The sequence below is a fragment of the Leuciscus leuciscus genome, assembly GCF_965113295.1.
Source record: "Leuciscus leuciscus genome assembly, chromosome: 9".
Classification (NCBI taxonomy): Eukaryota; Metazoa; Chordata; class Actinopteri; order Cypriniformes; family Leuciscidae; genus Leuciscus; species Leuciscus leuciscus.
Genome location: NC_138733.1, coordinates 11,950,786 through 11,971,086, shown reverse-complemented (window position 1 = coordinate 11,971,086; position 20,301 = coordinate 11,950,786). Strand labels below are relative to the sequence as shown.

Sequence of the window (20,301 nt, the reverse complement as noted above, 5' to 3'; positions counted from 1 at the left end):
ACAAACTTTGTTGTATTATTTAAATTTAATACTGTGAGGCTGCTTTGATACAATCTGTATTGTGAAAAGCGCTATACAAATAAACTTGACTTAAAAAAACAAAATTGTAGATGTCATTGACTACGTTTACATGCTGACAAATATCGGGTTATGGTCGGGTTAAGGTCACTATTTGGGTTTCTGAAACATTCGGAATAACCCGTTTACATGCGTGAGTAGAAAGAGTTACTCCTGTATACATGGAATTTGTAATCAATTGGCAATATCCCGATGTAAACGGCGACGCACGGACGGTTAGCGTCTGGACGTAAGGACAACCTTAAGACGCAATATGTGTCATTTCCGATTTTTATATATATATATGTGTGTGTGTGTGTGTGTGTGTGTGTGTCAGAGCATGTGAGCGGAGTGGAGCGGTGAGAATCTCCGCTCATCGCTCACGGAACTGTTCACCCCTCCGCTCCCCCGCTCAAAGCTACATCAGGCCGCTCTGCTCATTATCGCTCAGCGCTCAACGAAGTTTGCTTCGTGCTCCACTCAAATCGCCCCCGCTCGCTCCAAAAAAGGAAAAAAAATCTACATGTACATCACTTTTAGCTTAGACCACAGCCTTACCTCCTAAATAACTAATGAGTAACAACAACATTTTTCAAATAGAAATGTTTTATTTCAAATTACAGGCCTATGTAAGAAGGAATATAGCCTACACAAAAAGTCCTGTAAAATTAAACGAATAAATGGGCCTAATAATATAAATAAAAATTATATAAACAAAAATATACATACATTTTTTAAAAGTAAATGAACTATAAGGCTAGAATTTTGATAAGTGAACTTTTCCGCAATGCGCACGATTAAAATTTTAATTGGCTTCCATACACACAAACTGCTGTAAAATTAAACGAATTAATGGGCCTAATAATATAAATATATTACGGACGACACAAATTCGGCTAAATAAAACGAACCAGATCTACTTGAATGAAAAAACGAATTTGTTTGAATATTACGCTATATTTAATTTACACTTTGTTACAAGTTACCGTATTCAATTTGCTAACCTTTTGTTTTCTTCCCAGCGTGTTCGCGTAGCTCACGTTCATGTTTTCGAGATATGTGTCTTTTGAGATTCCAAAATGAATCTTTGCTGACTGAAACGATGTCTCCACATTCGTTTTCTTGTACCACATTATCATTGTTAGTTAGTTAGTTATATTAATAGTAGGCTACACCTGACCTGTAGGCTATGACTTCTCATTTTCCTTTTTGAAGTAGCCTACTTTTTGAACTCCATTATTGAGCCGAGTTTTGACTGAAAATAGTCTACTGTTGATGACTGTGCAAGACAGATGGATCCTGGTTTAGGTTTGACTGAGCATGCTTCAGACTCGTGGTGTGAGCGGAGCGAAATTGGAGTGGGAAATAAGGCGACGCTCCGTCCTTTTAAAAATGCCGCTCTGCGCTCTGTCCAAGATCCGCCCGCTCCCGCTCCCCGCTCGCTCCCGCTCCACTCCGCTCACATGCTCTGGTGTGTGTATAAGTGATTCTTTCAAGATTCCCTATAAATTAATTAGTAATTCCCTTTGAGCTAAATTGACCTGTCTGACCCCTACATTATTAATTAAAGGTCCTGTTCTTTGTGATCCCATTTTTCAAACTTTAGTTAGTGTGTAATGTTGCTGTTAGAGCATAAATAATACCTGTAAAATTATAAAGCTCAAAGTTCAATGCCAAGCGAGATATTTTATTTAACAGAAGTCCCCTTTCAAAGCCTACAGCGAACGGTCGGTTTGGACTACATCCCTCTACTTCCTGCTTTAATGACGTCACTAGAACAGTTTTTTGACTAACCTCCGCCCACAGGAATACACAAAAAAGGGGGCGTGGTCTTATTGCGCTCCCACGGAGAAGAGGAAGAGTTGCGTTCATCCCGGACTCAAATCACCTTTGTTTGGCCTTCCCAGGGACGCTGTACTTAGAGATCAATGGTTACAATTTATGTTTAACTCGGTTCCCGAAAATATAAAACATATATTACTAATCAAAACTCGTGCTCACGTGTAACTAAGGTAGGAATAAACAATGCACTTATTTTAAAAATTCAACAACACCATTGTTAATTCGACAGATGGACAAAACCATATACCACAAGCTTTTATAACAGTTTGTAACATTTAACATTACAATTTAACCAATTCAAGGTAACAGCCAAATGTAAAAGTATGACAACTACTAAATAAACAGCTTACCATTGTGAAACATCCTGCAAAAGTCGTGCTTGAACAGGTTCTAATCGATCCTCTTCATCTATGTTCTCCGGGTCTGATTCCGGCTCAAATTGATAAGGTAATATTAAAGACATGTTTACAATATCACTGAGCGCATGCATCTCCACGTTATGGTAAGAGGCGTGACCCTTCCGGGCAACGTGCGCTAAGCTGCTGTGGAATCACAACACAGGAACCGCTGGCACAATCAGAACTCGTTACGTATTTCTGAAGGAGGGACTTCATAGAACAAGGAAGTCATCAGCCCGTTTTTAGGACAGTGAAAACAGCGGTATGCAGATAAGTAAATTGTGTAAAAAATACTGTGTTTTTTTACACGCAAAACATGAACACGTTATATTGCACACTGTAAACACAATCAAAGCTTCAAAAACAGGAAAAACGGGACCTTTAAATCTGAAATGTGATCAATTATATTTATTTCTTGTGTGTCTGATCTCTCTTTTGTGTGTCTGATCTCTCTTTTGCTCCATGATCCTGACAGAAGAACCTTGGCCAGTATAAAAAGCAGGGTATAAGGGTTCAGTGAAAGTGGTCTGGACTCTGTGAAGGAGAGTCATTGTGTCAGAGACGCTGTAGAAGGACAGAGTTCCTGCTCTGTGATCCAGATACACTCCTATTCTAGAGGAGCAGACAGCGGGGATTGAGACTTGGGCTTTAGCATGTGTGAAATAGACATTCTGTTGAGATCGGGAAAATCTCCAAGAGTTTTGGTTGAAGCCAAGCCTACAGTCATCACTGTTTCCTTTACGTCCATTTCTTTTGTAACAAACTGCTACAGCCCAATTGTCCCCACTGCACTCGACCTCCCAGTAACAGCGGAATGAAAAAAATAATTAAACACATTAACACATTACAAACACATTGTAACAGATATTTGACTGATATTTATCAATAAATGATTTGCCTTGAAGAAACTACAGTTCAACTTACACTGCAAAAAATCCTTTGGGGTCTTTGGTTCTGGAGGCTTTGTAAAATTAACATTTGACACTAAAGAGACAAAACAAAACAAGTTTGTGGTTCATTTGTTGGTTTAATTCTACAGAGTATGAATGGCAATACATTATATCAAAAGATTCAGACCTTCTCTGGATATTCTGGCTGTTTGCTGATGACAGACGTCCTCCAAAACCTCCTTAAACGCTGAGATTGAAATGTCTTTAAAATACAGATGAGTGTGTTGAGTGAAGCTGGGAATGTTTTCAAATGTGGGTAAAACACACACAGACTGACAGCTCTGAAATTAGACAAATAATAATTCAGAGATAGTTTGTGAGATCTTTTCCACATAAACAATCACGCCAAATAGTTTAAAAAATGTTTGATTCTAAACAATTTTGCATCATTACCTTCAGACCATGAAGCTGATCATCAGTAATCAGAAGTTTGTCAATCTCTGCTTGTCTTTTTCTGAGTTCTGTCAGCTCTTGATCCAGATGTTTGTGAAGTTCCTCTGCTCGATCTATCTCAGTCTTCTCCTGAGCTCTGATCTGCTCTTTAATCTCAGAGCTTTTCTTCTCAATAGAGCAGATGAGCTCAGTGAAGACCTTCTCAATGTCCTCCATGGTCTCAAGCGCTGAACTCTGTCAGACAGGAACAACAGCCTAAATACTGTATATATGTGACCAATTTTCATTATTTGGAAATGTATATTACAGGCAATAATTACAAAACCCCGAAAGTGACATTTCCTGAGAAAATTTTGCATTCACACAATGGATCTCTCTCTTTCTATACACACATATATTTTAGTGATCGACCGATATATCGGTCAGCCGATATATCGGGCCGATATTTGCGGGTTTGACGTGTATCGGCATCGGCCGATACGCGGCTGCTGCGTTCGCCGATAGTTTTTTCCCGGCATTATTTACAGACAGGCGTCCGCAGGCAGCTTTGTGTTGCTGGAGACGCTGCAGGTGCAGCCCATGCTCTGCCCCTCCCACACTAGCTGAGTTCTGGAAGCCTCTTCAAAACAACGGCAAGTTTTAAACTTTCAAAGCATCTTTTAACTGTTTGACTTAGCTGAAATATTGCCATACACTTTGAAAGTGGAAACACGTTGCTCTATATGTGTGTGCAACTATAGCTAAGCAAGTTTGAGGGTCCAAATGGAAAACGCGAATGCCGAATATATGCTTGTCATTGTATTTAGGGCGCTGCAAATAGCTACGTTTGAGGCTATCCATATGCATACGGCAGCTGTTACAAACACTGGTCATAGGATTAAATAATGCCGACGTTGGTTCGGGATTCCGTGATATTTGTGGGAGTTTTATTCAGCGAGGTGGTCGAACTCAGTCAGAACACTCCCTGAGGTAAAAGAATCGACGCGGTTGCGACACGCATGCGATGCAGCGCGCTCGTTTGTCCCGGCGCTCATATGCCGTGGTGAGATGAAAAGTTGAAAACATTTAAACTTTTCAGAATGCCGCAAGCGCACGCAGGTTATGGGACAAAAAAACAACTGACCTTTCCATGACAACATCGAAAGCTCGGCCGAACAGCTGATCAAAGCTGGACAGGGCAGGTTTTTATTTTTCATCTCCATAAATATATGTGACGTTAGTCGTAAAGGGCTTGAAATAAATTAATCCTTACTTCCTCGTCATCATGAGTAGAGTGCAGTTCATAGTTGCATAGCAACGACAGACGCCACGGGAGTGCAAGCGCTTGTAGAAAGGAGAAAGCGTCGCGGCTGTGCTTACCACACGTTTTTAGACGCGATATGTGAACAGTCCCTAATTCATAATAAACTGAGAATCTATTTGGTTTAAAATCGTTTTTGTTTTGTTTAAAATGGTGATCACAATTACATATATCAGACAACTACACAGAATAACATGTTCCAGTCTATTTATATAAAAAAAAATTGAATCATTAATTCAAACACGTTTAAAACGAATTAATTCAGTCTCATTCATAAATACCTGTTTAATTAATGGATGATTCACCGTTTTTTAATGAATCTCTTGAGTCTTCTTGAATAAATGATTAAATGGAAAAAATAATAATTCAATAAATGTTCCTTATTTTAAATTGAGACTTGTAACATTTGTTATCATCATTGTGTCATTTTTATGATGTAAATTGAGTGAGCAAAAGCAGTATCGGCTCCAAATATCGGCCCAAGAAAATCGGCAGCCCGTATCGGTCATCGGCTAAGGCTGATGAAAAAAAATCGGTATCGGCATCGGCATCGGCACTAAAAAATCCATATCGGTCGATCCCTAATATATTTCTTTCTTTTTATTCATTTTCTTCATATTGGATGCTTTTACAAGCACTGTAAACATCACTGTCATCTTCTGATACTCACTTTAAGAAGCTTCACAGCTTCACTGAGTTCCTGCTGACCTCTCTCTCGCTCCTGGATCAGCTTCTGACACGACACCTTTATCTCCTTTAACTCTTCCTGAGGATGTTAACATACAAAAATCTATATTAAAAAATAAAAGTAGAAATATACACCTTGCCAATCTCATCTTGTAATTATTTAAAATTATTAAATATAAAATTAAAACATTCAGTTATAGTGATGTAATGAGGAGGTAAGATGGGCACTATTATCCCCAGTAATTTAAATTAGTATTTAAAAACAAATAAATAAATTTTGATTATTATTTTCAAATCAAAAAATTACATCTACCTGAAATTATAAGCATTCATTACCTTTTTACTAGTCCATTCTGAATCCACAGACACCATGTTGTGGTTTTTATGACCGTCAACCATACACAAGTAACAAATATACTGATGATCATCCTGACAGTAAATCTCCAGTAGTTTCCCATGACTGAGACAGATGTTCTCCTGAATGTGTCTGGAAGCTTCGACTAGTTTGTGCTTCATAAACGCAGGAGATTGATAGTGAAGCTGCAGGTGAGTTTGACAGAAGGAGGCCAAGCACTGCAGACAGGACTTTACAGCTCTGTTCTTCTCTGTAGTGCAAACATCACACTCCACAGCAGCCGTTTGTAGGGACGTCTTCTGCAGCGTCTCCATCATCTCAGCTATCAGAGTGTTCTTCTTCAGTAGAGGTCTCTGACTGAAGCTCTCTCTGCATTGGGGACAGCGGTACGGCGGCCCCTGCTCCTTCTGGCCCCAGCAGTCAGTAATACAGCTCATACAGTAACTGTGTCCACAGGGAATCGTCACCGGCTCCTTCAGAGGATCCAAACAGACTGGACAGCTGAACTGATCCACACACGGACTCGCTGCAGATTCAGACATTTCTTTGCCGTGTTCAAAGATGAACAGATTCTCAGCTTCTGTAATAAGGGCTATCTAGCCAAGAAAATCAGTTATTTGTCTTGAAAGTATGGATACTGAAGAGATTTTACAAAGTCCAAGTATAACCAAAAAAAATTGTTGAGAGAAGCCTAATCACATTACATTTTTTAACTGAGGGGAAATCAATCTGTTTTCTGCTGATCAACTGCAGGCTGTAAATGCTGTTGTATAGACCCTTTTACAGCCCTCGTGATCAAATAGCTGCGCGCGCATTTTGGCAACGGAAGTGGTGTTTCTCCCCACTGGCTCTAACGTGTTAGCAACTCCGAAAGTTTATCAAAAACAGTTTCCCAGCATCAAAATGTCTGGTTGTTGCGTTTACGGTTGCCCTAATCGATATTCCACCAAGGGGCTTAAGTTTTATATTATTCCGACAGGATCACGGCCGTTTCAGAAGAGTGGCTGCAGGCGATTAAACGTGTTGATTGGAGCGAGGACATAATAAAAAATGCTTGCGTCTGTTGTTTAATCCGCTGTTGATTCTCGCCATACTTCCGTTGCCAATGTGCGCGCGCATACGGCATCATTGTGTACAAACAGTAAAAGGGTCTATATGCTGTCAATAGAGCTTAACTTGTATTTATCCAGAATAGTCTTATTAGTCATGATCAACACAGAAATAGGTTTGTATTTTTAAACAATCTTCGAAATCATAAAGAGTAAAAAGTATAGTTTTGAGGTATGTAATCGAGTATTTCAATTCAATAGTGACTCACTTGTTTTCATTAGACAACAAAATACAAAAATAATTGTTTAGCAATGAAGTACAAAGCAAAATTTTGTTTCATCAGGCCTGTTACAAGTTACAGGATTAGAAACTCTGTACACAAACACACACACACACACAAATACATATTTGCACGCGATTTCTTTTTAAGCAGACAACATGATCAAGTCATAATCATTGGATCTTATGAAGTCCTTACCTCGACAGAAATTCAACTAAAATATGACTTGCGTTAAAGCTTATAAAGCTTTTGACACAAAGAGCAGCGGTGTTGATCTGTTACAGACGTTGAATCACTTGTGTAGAGGAGAAATAGCCTAAGTTTCATTTCTCTTGAATTCAAACACTTCCTGGTTCTCAGCGCAAAATGGGCGTGTGTTCTGTGAGATAATGAGAGAAAGAGAAATAAAATGTTTATATTCCCCTGATCGACTGCTGAACATTTAACATTTAACTGTAATGATTAAACTTAGACATTTACTTTTAAAAAAATGTGTTCAAGACAAAAAAACAAAACAAAAAAAAGCCCACAATTGAAGATCACGAAGTCCGTATCTCGTATTGGGATAATGACCCTCGCTCTTGTTAAACTGATCACAGCTGACATTTGATTTCTGCTGAATATATAAAATATGACTGATATGTTTGATGATCTAATGTAAAATACTAAATTAAGTATTTAATGTAAATCTATGTATTTTGTATTTTTAGATAAATAATTGAACAAAGACAGATTAAATGACAAAATCTCAGTTAAAGCCTACATCTGAATTACACTAGAGTTCTCTGAATTATACATAAGCCTGTATTTCAGCTTCAGCATTCAGAAGGAATGTCATAATAGTAATAAACTATGAATTTAGATTAAAATGGCTGCACTTAATTGGCTGAAGTAGTTTATCTCGTCCACTGGGATAGTGACTCTCTGGAGTGAAAAGCTCTTGGTGATAAAAACTGATCACAGCTGACATCTGATTTCTGCTGAATATGTCAAATATGTCTGATATCATTTCTGATGATTTAATGAAAAAGAATAAATTAAATATTTCATGTAGTAAATATATGTGTTTTGACAATTTAGTTAAATAACTGAATAATGACAGACAAATGAAATGACAAAATCTCAAATAAATCTGAATGACACTAGTCTAAATTATACATAAACCTGTGTGTTTAGCTGAAGGAATGTCATAATAGTCATATAATCAGATTCTTAAGACAAGGTTTCCTAAAACAGCAACATTCCCACTTTGAATTAACCAAAATGTCACTGTTATTAACACAAATGCAACATTTCATTGAATTTTCTCTGTATTTTATCATAATTACAGATTACATTATTAATTAATATAGGGGGAGACTGAGGGCACTTGTAACCATTTTTTACAGTTCCCTTCATAACTTACATACTTGAAATACACTAGTGATCTTTTGATACAAGAAACAAATATAGGTGCACTATTAATATTACAATTGGTAACACTAATAATTTCCATAAACAATGACATAATGATTTGCCATAATTAAATTACACTGTTAAACTCTAGTCTGATTCACAGTTTTGGCATCAGAGATTAGAACAAACACATTTATTTTAATACACCCCTTCTAAATGTAGTTTTACATTTTGTGAAATATGTTCATTTTCTAACAGTATGTGAACACAGACAAACAACGTGCTTATATTGGGTCATGTGGTTCAAGATTTTGTAACACAATGTCATCAGCAGAATACAAAAACTGCTCATCCAAAAAGTAACTCTCATAAATCAAAATCAGTGTTTTGTTGAAAACTTCTGCTGAGGTGAAATAATTGAGCTCCTTTTCTACAGACAGAGAGAATCCTACTGAGAATCCTACTTTCAAATCCAGACTCAAAACACTTCTGTTTAGCTATGCATTTACTGAATGAGCACTGTGCCGCTGTTCGTCCGACTGTTTGTACTGTACTGTATTTTATTTTATTTTTCTAAACTGTTTTAATTATTCTTATCTCTTTTTATTATTTTAATTTCTTCTATGTAAAGCACTTTGAATTGCCATTGTGTATGAAATGTGCTATATAAATAAAATTGCCTTGCCTTGCCTACTGAGCATGTGCAGAACTGTCATCGCTTGTTTCTGATTGGAGGAATTGAGTGTGTTAAAATTGGCCACTATATTGTCTCCATCAAACTGAAGTAGAACAGCAAATATAAAGATGAATCTTTTGAAGAAACATTGCTATGTATTAATAGAAGAGGATATATATATATAAGAGGTGTCTTTAAAAGGTTTTCAAAATTGTGGTTTCTCAGCTTACCATCAGATACTGTAGTTATGAAGCTGGGTAAAAATAAATCAAAATCAGACCTCATCCTGAAGTCGACAGTTATTAAAATTGTAAAAAGAAAACAAAAAACAGTTTATATAGAAAGGCAGTCTTATTAGCAGATAGCAACACAACAGAACAAAATAGCGGCTGCATTTAATAAATGTAATATAACGTTACATGTGACACGTAAAACATTTGAGTAACGCTGCTCTGTAAACAGTTTGTTCCACAGCTGACTACATCATGGATTCAGACATGGATTATTATTGAGTTTTGCAGTAAAGAAACCTTACTGAAGATGAACACTTTCAGATGCCAAAATTACATATACACAAAATCACAATATTTTGATTTATACCATGGTCTGGGTGAATACTCGATTCTGATTGGCTGCAGGGTGTCCATTAAAAAGTGATAGAGGACACCTAGTATATAAACCGTCAGGCGTAACCAGGGAAACCAAGTTATTGTTTGTAAAAACTTTAGATTTCGATTGTAAAACTAATTAAAATATAAACTAGGAGATGACGTGATGCTCTTCATCTAAGTGGCACGGTTTCGCTGAGCTCCCGCGACCGTCGCGCTATTTTCATTTTATTCACATCGAACTGCGTGGCTGTTTCACTTAAACTCCGGGAATTTTATTCCTAACCATGTCGGGAACCGGTCCCGCCGCCTCCCAGCAAGAAACTAGACGGGGTCGCACGACAACGAAAGGCCAATCGGCCGCTAATCAAAGCAGTAAAGATGGCGGTTCCTCGGCCGAACAGTCCAGCCTAGCACAGGCTGTAACTGAAAATTTAAGTGCGTTTCTGGACGAGAAATTTGCTCGTTTTGAGTCGACGTTAGACTCAATTGCAACCCGTTTAGAGGACAACACGAAGCGCATCACGGAGGCGGAGAGTCGTGTTTCCCAGACTGAAGACAAAGTGGCGGAACTTCACAATAAGGTAGCGGCGCTGGAAAAAACAGTGCAGTCCCTTTCGGAGAGAGCAGAAGACGCCGAAAATCGCAGCCGGCGTGATAATATTCGCATCATAGGCTTGAAAGAAGGCGCGGAGGGTCGCAGACCTGTTGAATTTTTCCAGACTTGGCTGCCTAAGATGCTGGGAATTGAAACTAAAAATGCCGCTGTTAAAATTGACCGGGCGCATAGAACACTTGGCCCGCTCAAACCAAACCGCACACGTCCTGTGTTGATCAAGCTTCATAACTACTCGGACAAGACTAAAATACTGGCAGCTGCTAAGAAGAAGGATCATCTCGCATATGAAGGCAGTGACATTTATTTTACACAGGATCTGTCAGTCAAGGTCAGGGAGGCGAGACGGGCATACAACGAAGTCTGCGGGCAGCTTATTCAAAGAGGAGTCCGTTTCGTGATGCGCTACCCTGCTAACCTCTGTTTCAACTTTAACGGATCAGACTACTCCTTCAGCTGTGCAGAGGATGCCCGGGCGTTTTTGAGCGGGTTGGACTAACATTATACTGCTTACACGAACAGATGGGAGGAGCGCAGTGTCCCTTTTTTACACATTAGGTAAATATGTGGACAGATAGGTACTTTAAAGACACGGTTCATTTAAAGACTTTATTGCTGATTCTTTACCTGTTCTGCGCTGAATTCGTTTTGAGTGACTTATGGTGCACTTAAAGACCTTTATTTTTATTTTTATTTTACTGGAATTCTTATTGTTCTATAACGAGCGATGTTATTATTTTTTTCCATTTGAGGTGTCTGGCCTAGGGCTCGTATTTTATTACCGCGTAGTTATTGTTATGCAAGATTTTGCGCAATGGAAGTGGGGGGGTTAGATAGAGTTATACTCCGTCTTTCGGTGTGATGTGGCTACTTTTTTTCACGTTCTCTACACATTTGCATTTAAGTTTGGCTGTGGGGGCGGGAGGTGTTTATCAAACTGCGTTTGTACTCGTTTCTGGTAAAGGAGTGGGGTGGTTATGGTTTGGTTTTGTGTGTTTTTTTGTTCTTTATTTTGACCATTCTCTGTGTTGTTCCAACAACCCAAGACCCTTTCACACTTGGATTTCTGTATTATTAAGACAACTTAAATATATTGGTATAATCTGATTATGAGTGATCTTAAATTTATTAGCCTTAATGTAAAAGGTATTAACCATGTTGTTAAAAGGCAAAAACTTCTTTCTTTTTTTCAGAAGGAGAAATGTCAGATTGCATTGTTGCAAGAAACCCACCTCTCTGATACAGAGCATATGAAGCTGCGTAGAAACTGGGTTGGCCAAGTTTTTTTTTCTTCGTATAAGTCCAATAGTAGGGGAGTTGCAATTCTTCTTCATAAAAATCTTTCCTTTACATTTGAAAAATCAGTTGCAGATAATGAAGGTCGCTATGTACTCCTTTCAGGTTTCTTATATGGGGAGCATGTTCTGATTGGCTGCATTTATGCTCCTACGGTATATGAGCCTAATTTTTTTTCTAAGTTATTAGCTGACATTTCTTCATTTTCATGCTCTCGCATACTCTTGGGAGGGGATTTTAACTGCGTTCTAGACCCATCCATAGATCAGTCCCCTTCAAGAGGTATCAGACAAAGGAAAAGTCTTAGGCTTTTGGAATTCTGCAAGGATCTGGAACTGTTTGATGTTTGGAGGGTATCTCATATGAGGGAGAAAGATTATACTTTCTACTCTCAGCCCCATCAAACATTTTCACGTATCGATCTATTTTTAGTATCCCAGGAGTTATTGGATAGAACAGTGGATAGCTCTATTGGGATTAGGACTTTGTCTGACCACTCTCCCATTACAATAATAGTCTGTCCTCCCTATAGAGACCCATGTAGTAGACAGTGGCGACTTAACCCTTCATTACTGAGCTGTCCTAAATTTATGCATTTTCTCAAACAACAATGGAAAATCTTTATTGAAATCAACAAAGCTCCTGAGATCACTCCGTCAGTCTTATGGGAGTCAGCAAAAGCCTATTTGCGAGGTGTAATTATAGGTTACACCTCAGCCAAAAAGAAAGCAGCAATGAAAAACATAGTAGAACTTGAAAAGAAAATTAAATCTTTGGAGAGAGATTTTAAATTGTTACCATCCAGAGGTGTGTCCCAACAACTTAACGCAGCCCGTTTGGCTTTAGATCAACTACTAACCAAGAAGGTTGAATCTTCTCTTTTTTTTGCCAGACACAGACTTTATGAGTCAGGGAATAAACCTGGCCGTCTTCTTGCACGGCTGGCTAGGGGGAGGATAGAGACTAATGTAATCTCATCCTTAAAGGATACCTCCGGGGCTCATAGGTTTGAAAATAAATACATTAATAAAATTATGAAAGAATATTATCAAAATCTTTACTCATCAGAATGCCATTCGACAGAGCAAAGGATGAACCTTTTTCTTGATAACATCAGATTACCCTCTCTTACAGTGGAAGAGCAAGCAGAACTCTGTAGGCCAATTACAGAGGAGGAGGTTCTTTTTTCCATAAACGCTCTAAGAGGAGGGAAGGCCCCTGGGCCAGATGGTTTTTGCCCAGAATTCTATAAAAAAATGGGAAAAGAAATAGTAGGATCACTTACTGAAATGTTTACTGATTCATTGAAAAATGGTCACCTTCCACCCACTTTAAATTTGGCAAATATTTCTTTAATTCTTAAAAAGAATAAACCACCTGATTCATGTAGCTCCTATAGACCTATTAGCTTAATTGGGGTTGATGCTAAGATACTCTCTAAACTGCTGGCCAGAAGACTTGAGGTGGTTCTTCCTAACCTTATAAACCCAGATCAGACGGGCTTTATACAGAAACGTTTTTCTATCACAAATATAAGGAGACTCTTGAATGTTATACAGTATACCAACCAGCAGAATTGTGAGGCGATCTCTGTATCTTTAGATGCAGAGAAAGCTTTTGACAGGGTTGAGTGGGGCTACCTGTTTGAGGCTTTGCAGAGATTTGGTATAGAGGGTGAATTTCTAAAATGGATTCAAACTATTTACCATTCCCCTATGTCTTGTGTTATTACTAATGGTCTACGGTCAGATTCTTTTCCGCTTGCTAGGGGCACCAGACAGGGCTGTCCGTTGAGCCCTCTTTTGTTTGCGCTGGCTCTAGAACCTTTAGCAGAGGCTATTAGACAGAATAGGGATATAAAGGGTATATCGATGAGGGGTGCTGAGCACAAAATTGCACTATATGCAGATGATATCTTGTTGTTTCTATCCTCACCTGAATTGTCGATACCAGCAACATTATCATTATTTGATGAATTTAGCGCAATCTCAGGGTACAAAATTAACTTTAACAAATCGGAAGCATTACCGCTAGGTAATTTTGATACTAAATCATTAATTAATTTCCCCTTTAAATGGTCAACATCTGGATTTGTTTATCTTGGGATTAATGTGTCAACTGATTTAAATAAATTATGGAAACTTAATTATGCTCCAATTATTCATACTGTAAAAAGAGACTTAAACCGTTGGCAAGCTCTCCCTCTTTCACTGCTTGGTAGGATAAGTTTAATCAAGATGAATATCCTCCCTCGACTATTGTACCCTCTTCAGATGTTACCCTTATGGTTAAGCAGGAAAGTCTCTGCTCAGCTGGAAAGTGCTTTTTCTAGATTTATATGGAATGGTAAAAAGCCTAGACAAAAGTTTAAATCTCTGCAGATGCCAGTGGAGTTGGGTGGATTAGCTATGCCAAACATTCTATATTATAATTGGGCTTGCCATGCTAGACTTATTTGGGAGTGGTTTAGGTCTTACTATGATCTGTGTCCTACTGTGGATTCCTGGGCCTGCACTCCGCTCTCTGTCTGGAGCCTGTTTGCCTGTCCCCATAAGTATGATGAGACTGTGAGAAAGAATCCAATACTCTATAGTTCTATTAAAGTTTGGCGACAGATCTCTAGGTTCTTTGGGAGAGGCAGAACTATATTCATGCTGAATCCAATATATTCGAATCAGGATTTTGCTCCTGGAATAGGTTCACCTCTCTTTAAAACATGGCACATGAAGGGGATTCGTGTGCTAGGAGACCTGTTTCAGGATGGCTCGCTAATGTCTTATCAACAAGTACAACAAAAGTTTGATCTCCCAAATCAACATCACTTTGGATATCTGCAAATTCGGCACTATGCTATTTCAAAGCAAAAACAGGTGCCAGATCCATTAGCACCTAGCAGTTTGGAGAGTTTCCTTATCAACACAACTAATGCTGCTCATTTTATTTCTAGATTTTATTCTTTTTTATATTCTAATGTCTCTGGACTTTTAAACACTGTGGCTCGAAAGTGGGAGGAAGATCTATGTAATGTTTATATAGACGATGACTGGCAGGAGGCTCTGAAAAGTGTTAGAAACACTTTTACTTGTAACCGGCTTAGAGAGACTCAGTATAAGATCTTGCATAGGTTGCATATAACGCCAGTTTTAATGAATAAAATTGATCCCTCTATGCCATCTCTTTGTATTAAGTGCCATACAGAACTAGGAACATACTTTCATTGTTTTTGGAGGTGCAAGTTCATTTCAAGATTCTGGAACTTTATTGCATACGAAATTAGCACTATTCTTAAGATAAAATTGAAACTGGATCCTGGTCTCTTTCTTTTGGGGCTCCCTTCTAAAAGGCAGGCAATGTCGTTGTCACTTAATGCAAAAGGTTATAGATTGCTAGATAAACTGCTACTTGTGGCAAGGAAATGCATCCTTATTAAATGGATAAAAAGTACTCCCCCCTCTGTCACACAGTGGTATAAGGAGATTTTTGCAGTTTTACCACACGAGAGGCTGGCAGCTGTACTTAGGGGTAATATACAGAGCTTTCAGAATGTATGGTCTCCTTTTATAGATCACTTGCCTCCAGATATGAGAAAAATGGTTTTGTGTGTTAATTAGGGCTTTTGGGTTGTCAGATCCCTCCTCCTGGAGGTGGGCTCAATAATAAATAAAGAATGGTCTTGGTTCCTTTGTTTTAACATTTTTTTTTTTTTTTTTTTTTTTTTTCTTTGTTGTTGTTGTTGTTCTAAATGACATGTCTTCATTATAGGGTTATATTACTGAACATATCTAGGGTAATATATACAGGAAATATCTTTTGTTTGTGTGCTTTTACAGAAGTTGTGACTGTTTAATTTAGTGGCTAGTTAGTCACCAACATTTATACTTATAGATGGTATTATGTTTTTAATTTTTATTTTATCATCCTTTTACTCTCTAAATGTATATTTACTCATTTTGGATTTGCTTATTTATTTGATATTATTGTTTATTGTTTAAAAATTCATGTCACAATGGCCTAAAGAATTGTTGTTAACCTATTGTATTTCTGGAAAGCACATTGTACACTCATCCTGCTAATATTGAATAAACATGTCAAAAAAAAAAAAAAAAAAAAAAAAAAAAAAAAATAGATACTATTAATTACAAAATTAAAATTAAAAAAAAAAAAAAAAAAAATATATATAAACTAATGTTTTAAAAATGTGTTATTTGGCAAGTGACCATGGTATAAGCGGTATATGGTATGGTATAATTGCTGAATGGACACCTCATCGGGCATTAACCCTTACATGTATAATCGTACATTTATTTACTAAATCCAACTTGAGTGTCTTAAATGGGTTTAGAATATTCATTGATGGTGTTTAAGAAATTGTATGCCTTTTGTTCATCCAAACTACAAATTACATTTTAATTTAAATACATGCACATTTCAGGAGTTTACATTTACATTTACATTTAGTCATTTAGCAGACGCTTTTATCTAAAGCGACTTACAAATTAGGACTAAATTAAGCGAGTCATCATGAGGAGGCAAAAACAACGCAAGAAGTGCTCAAATACAAAGTTCAGGCATTATTCAGAGTAGCATAAACCCAATAAGTGAGGTTTTAAAGGGAAAGTTTTTTTTTTTATTTTTTTTTATGAGGTTAAGTGCTCACGGAAGAGATGGGTTTTCAGCTGTCTTTTGAATGTTGTCAGGGATTCTGCATTCCGGATGAGGGTGGGGAGATCATTACACCAGCATGGAACTGTGAATGAGAATGTTCTGGAAAGTGATTTTGTGGCTCTCTGTGATGGAACCACGAGACGTCGCTCGTTGACCGATCGTAGGTGTCTGGTAGGGATGTAGACTTGTAGGAGTGAGTGAAAGTAGGAGGGAGCTGAGCCTGTGATAGATCTGTAAGCAAGCGTCAATGCCTTGAACTTGATGCGAGCAGCTAGAGGTAGCCAGTGCAGTGAGATAAACAGAGGAGTGACGTGGGCCCTCTTGGGCTCGTTGAAGACAAGACGAGCTGCAGCATTCTGGATCATTTGCAGAGGTTTAGTTCCACATGCTGGAAGTCCAGCCAGAAGAGCATTGCAGTAGTCAAGCCTAGAAATGACCAGGGCCTGGATGAGAAGTTGTGTTGCATGCTCAGTTAGGAAAGGCCTGATCTTCCTGATGTTGTGCAGTGCAAACCTGCATGATCGAGCTGTCTTTGAAATGTGTTTAGCACATGTGTTTAGTTTAGCAATTGAATCTGAAACTCGATCAATTATATTTATTTCTTGTCTATCTGAACTCTCTTCTGCTCTGTGATCCTGACAGAAGAACCTGTACCAACCCCAAACGCAGGGTATAAGGGTTCAGTGAAAGTGGTCTGGACTCTGTGAAGGAGAGTCATTGTGTCAGAGACGCTGTAGAAGGACAGAGTTCCTGCTCTGTGATCCAGATACACTCCTATTCTAGAGGAGCAAACAGCAGGGATTGAGACTTGGGCTTTATCATGAATGAAATAGACATTCTGGTGATACCGGGACAATCTCCAGGATTCTTTGTTGCAGCCAAGTCTACTGTCATCACTGGTTTTACGATTGATTCCTTTGTAACAAACTGCTATAGCGCAGTCGTTCCCACTGCACTCGACCTCCCAGTAACAGCGACCACACAAACCCTCTCGACACAGGACATTAGGAAACCTATCAAATCGCTCTGGGTGATCAGGATATTGCTGGACTACATTTGTGCTTAATATATTTTTATTTCCATCTGGCAGGACAAGTTGGTTCTCCGCAGTGTTTGGATCCAGGTGCAGCTGACAGAAATCTGATTAAAATAAATGGACAAACATTAAAATAATGTAAAATAAAAAAAATAAGTTTAAACACACACACACACACACACACACACACACGAACGCCAGTGAAGATTCCTCAATCTGCCACCGAAGGTCTCAATGGCCTGAGTTTAAACCCTGGACTACATTTCCCAAAAACCCACATAGCCTACATGGACTGACAGCATCCACACCTGTTCCCCATTACCCAGACTATTTAAGATCTGTGTGTTTATTCACTCTTTGTGAAGTCTTGCCCTGGCTGCAATTCTGAGCATTACAATTCCTGTTGTTCTGCACGTGTTTGGCCCTGACCTGTTTGGATTACGTTTGTAATCTTTGCTGCCTGCCTTTCTACCCGTTTGTTTGCCTGGATTTTTCCCATTGTTGTTTGCTGCCTTGTCCCGATCTTCAGCCTGGTTGTGACCATGCTGACTGCCCTGCCTTTGATGTATCTTGACCCACGACTGTTTGCTGTATTTTAATAAACTGCATATGGATCTCACTCAACCTGAGTCCTTGTTACATATATATATATCAAACTGTCATATTCTAGACAGTAAAATGTAGTGGGATGTGTTTGTGTTCTAGAAACATTTGAGAAAATGCATCTCAACTCACATTGCAAACAATCACTTCGAGTGTTTGGTTCTGGAGACTGTGCAACATGGACATTTGACACTGAAAAGGCAAAAACAAAGAAAATGTATTGGTTACTTATAAATACAATTTTAAATACCATACACAAACACACATGTTTGTTTCACTATATTAGTGAGGGCATTGCATAGATGATGTCCATTGATTTAAATCAGGTTAATATCAGATTAATAAAATAAAAATAAAATATAAATAGATACAAAAATGGGACCTTCTCGAGATATTTTGGCTGTTTGCTGCTGACAGACGTCCTCCAAAACCTCCTTAAACGCCGAGACTGAAATGTCTTTAAAAGACAGATGAGTGTGTTGAGTGATGGGAACATCTTCAAATGTGGGTAAAACACACACAGACTGACAGCTCTGAAATGAGACAAATACAGCACTGCTTGTTATGTATAAGAGACTATTTAAAAATGTGAAACGGTAAGAATAGAAACATGGTATACTCAATGAAGAAATTTCATTACCTTCAGAAAATGTATCTGATCATCAGAAATTAGAAGTTTGTCAATCTCTGCTTGTGTTTTTCTGAGTTCTGTCAGCTCTTGATCCAGATGTTTGTGAAGTTCCTCTGCTCGATCTATCTCAGTCTTCTCCTGAGCTCTGATCTGCTCTTTAATCTCAGAGCGTTTCTTCTCAAGAGAGCAGATGAGCTCAGTGAAGACCTTCTCAATGTCCTCCATGGTCTCTAGCGCTGAACTCTGTCAGAGACACAAAGATCTGGTCATGCAGATCATAGGTCTGACTCCAAACAATGCAGGTAGAAAGTAAATGAGTGGCAGTCAAGCTCCAAAATTGACAGAAGTCTCAATAAAAACACTGTGAGTGGTTCAATAAAAACATGTCACAATTCTTATAGCAGTTTTTTAACCAATTTTTTTAAACTCAAAATCGGTCATCATGTACTTTTATTGAATTTTTAAAATCTACTTTTTTGTGTGTCAAACTAACTTTAACACTAAAGAACACATAAAGAAACATACTTTAAGAAGCTTCACAGCTTCACTGAGTTCCTGCTGACCTCTCTCTCGCTCCTGGATCAGCTTCTGACACGACACCTTTATCTCCTTTAACTCTTTCTGAGGATGTTAACATACAAAGGAGAAAGTAGGTTAGTTATAGTAAGTTATTATGTCAGTCATTCAAATTAGTAATTTAAAAAGAAAAAATGACAACTACCTAAACTGATAAGCATTCATTACCTTTTTACTAGTCCATTCTGAATCCACAGACACCATGTTGTGGTTTTTATGATTGTCAGTAACACACAAACAACAAATACATTGATGATCCTCCTGACAGTAAATCTCCAGAAGTTTTCCATGACTGAGACAGATGTTCTCCTGAATGTGTCTGGAAGCTTCGACTAGTTTGTGCTTCATAAACGCAGGAGATTGATAGTGAAGCTGCAGGTGAGTTTGACAGAAGGAGGCCAAGCACTGCAGACAGGACTTTACAGCTCTGTTCTTCTCTGTAGTGCAAACATCACACTCCACAGCAGCCGTTTGTAGGGACGTCTTCTGCAGCGTCTCCATCATCTCAGCTATCAGAGTGTTCTTCTTCAGTAGAGGTCTCTGACTGAAGCTCTCTCTGCATTGGGGACAGCGGTACGGCGGCCCCTGCTCCTTCTGGCCCCAGCAGTCAGTAATACAGCTCATACAGTAACTGTGTCCACAGGGAATCGTCACCGGCTCCTTCAGAGGATCCAAACAGACTGGACAGCTGAACTGATCCACACACGGACTCACTGCAGATTCAGACATTTCTTTGCAGACAGTCTGTCCTTAAATAGAAACGGCTCTGCCAGAAGTAAATCATGAAAGAAAGTACATAAATCCACATGTAAATCATTAATGAAAGAGCATGTTTAAAAATCTACAAAATGCTAACAGTTTTGTGAATTAATATAAAATAATCCTAA

The 20,301-nt window shown here is 38.4% G+C and overlaps 2 protein-coding genes and 1 long non-coding RNA gene across 11 annotated transcripts in view; 1 reads left to right on the top strand and 2 right to left on the bottom strand.

Moving 5' to 3' along the window:
- Positions 1–20,301, top strand: part of LOC309507142 — a 44,366-nt gene that overhangs the window by 8,635 nt on the left and 15,430 nt on the right. The gene's annotated exons all lie outside the window — the stretch shown is intronic.
- The window catches only part of LOC309507082 (E3 ubiquitin/ISG15 ligase TRIM25-like), a 38,698-nt gene that overhangs the window by 13,000 nt on the left and 5,397 nt on the right, over positions 1–20,301 (bottom strand). The window contains exons 1-5 of one of the 9 annotated variants that reach the window (XM_082181189.1): positions 7,511–7,667; positions 5,964–6,574; positions 5,611–5,706; positions 3,641–3,874; positions 3,375–3,528 (exon numbers count right to left, since the gene is read on the bottom strand). The exons of 3 other annotated variants lie outside the window; for them this stretch is intronic. In XM_082181189.1, the coding sequence (XP_082037315.1) occupies positions 3,375–3,528; positions 3,641–3,874; positions 5,611–5,706; positions 5,964–6,524 (1,045 nt within the window). In that variant the 5' untranslated portion in view covers positions 6,525–6,574; positions 7,511–7,667. Of the gene's footprint in view, positions 1–3,374; positions 3,529–3,640; positions 3,875–5,610; positions 5,707–5,963; positions 6,579–7,510; positions 7,668–20,301 lie in introns of those variants that run through there. 5 more of the 9 variants (XM_082181187.1, XM_082181186.1, XM_082181184.1 and 2 more) reach the window with 5 other exon arrangements.
- LOC309507079 (E3 ubiquitin/ISG15 ligase TRIM25-like) lies at positions 2,691–20,158 on the bottom strand. The gene is made up of 7 exons (XM_082181181.1): positions 19,583–20,158; positions 19,364–19,459; positions 18,848–19,081; positions 18,590–18,740; positions 18,340–18,399; positions 17,530–17,708; positions 2,691–3,094 (listed from the first exon to the last, which is right to left on the bottom strand). Exons 1-7 carry the CDS (start codon positions 20,141–20,143, stop codon positions 2,696–2,698), a joined length of 1,680 nt encoding a protein of 559 aa, XP_082037307.1. The 5' UTR covers positions 20,144–20,158; the 3' UTR covers positions 2,691–2,695.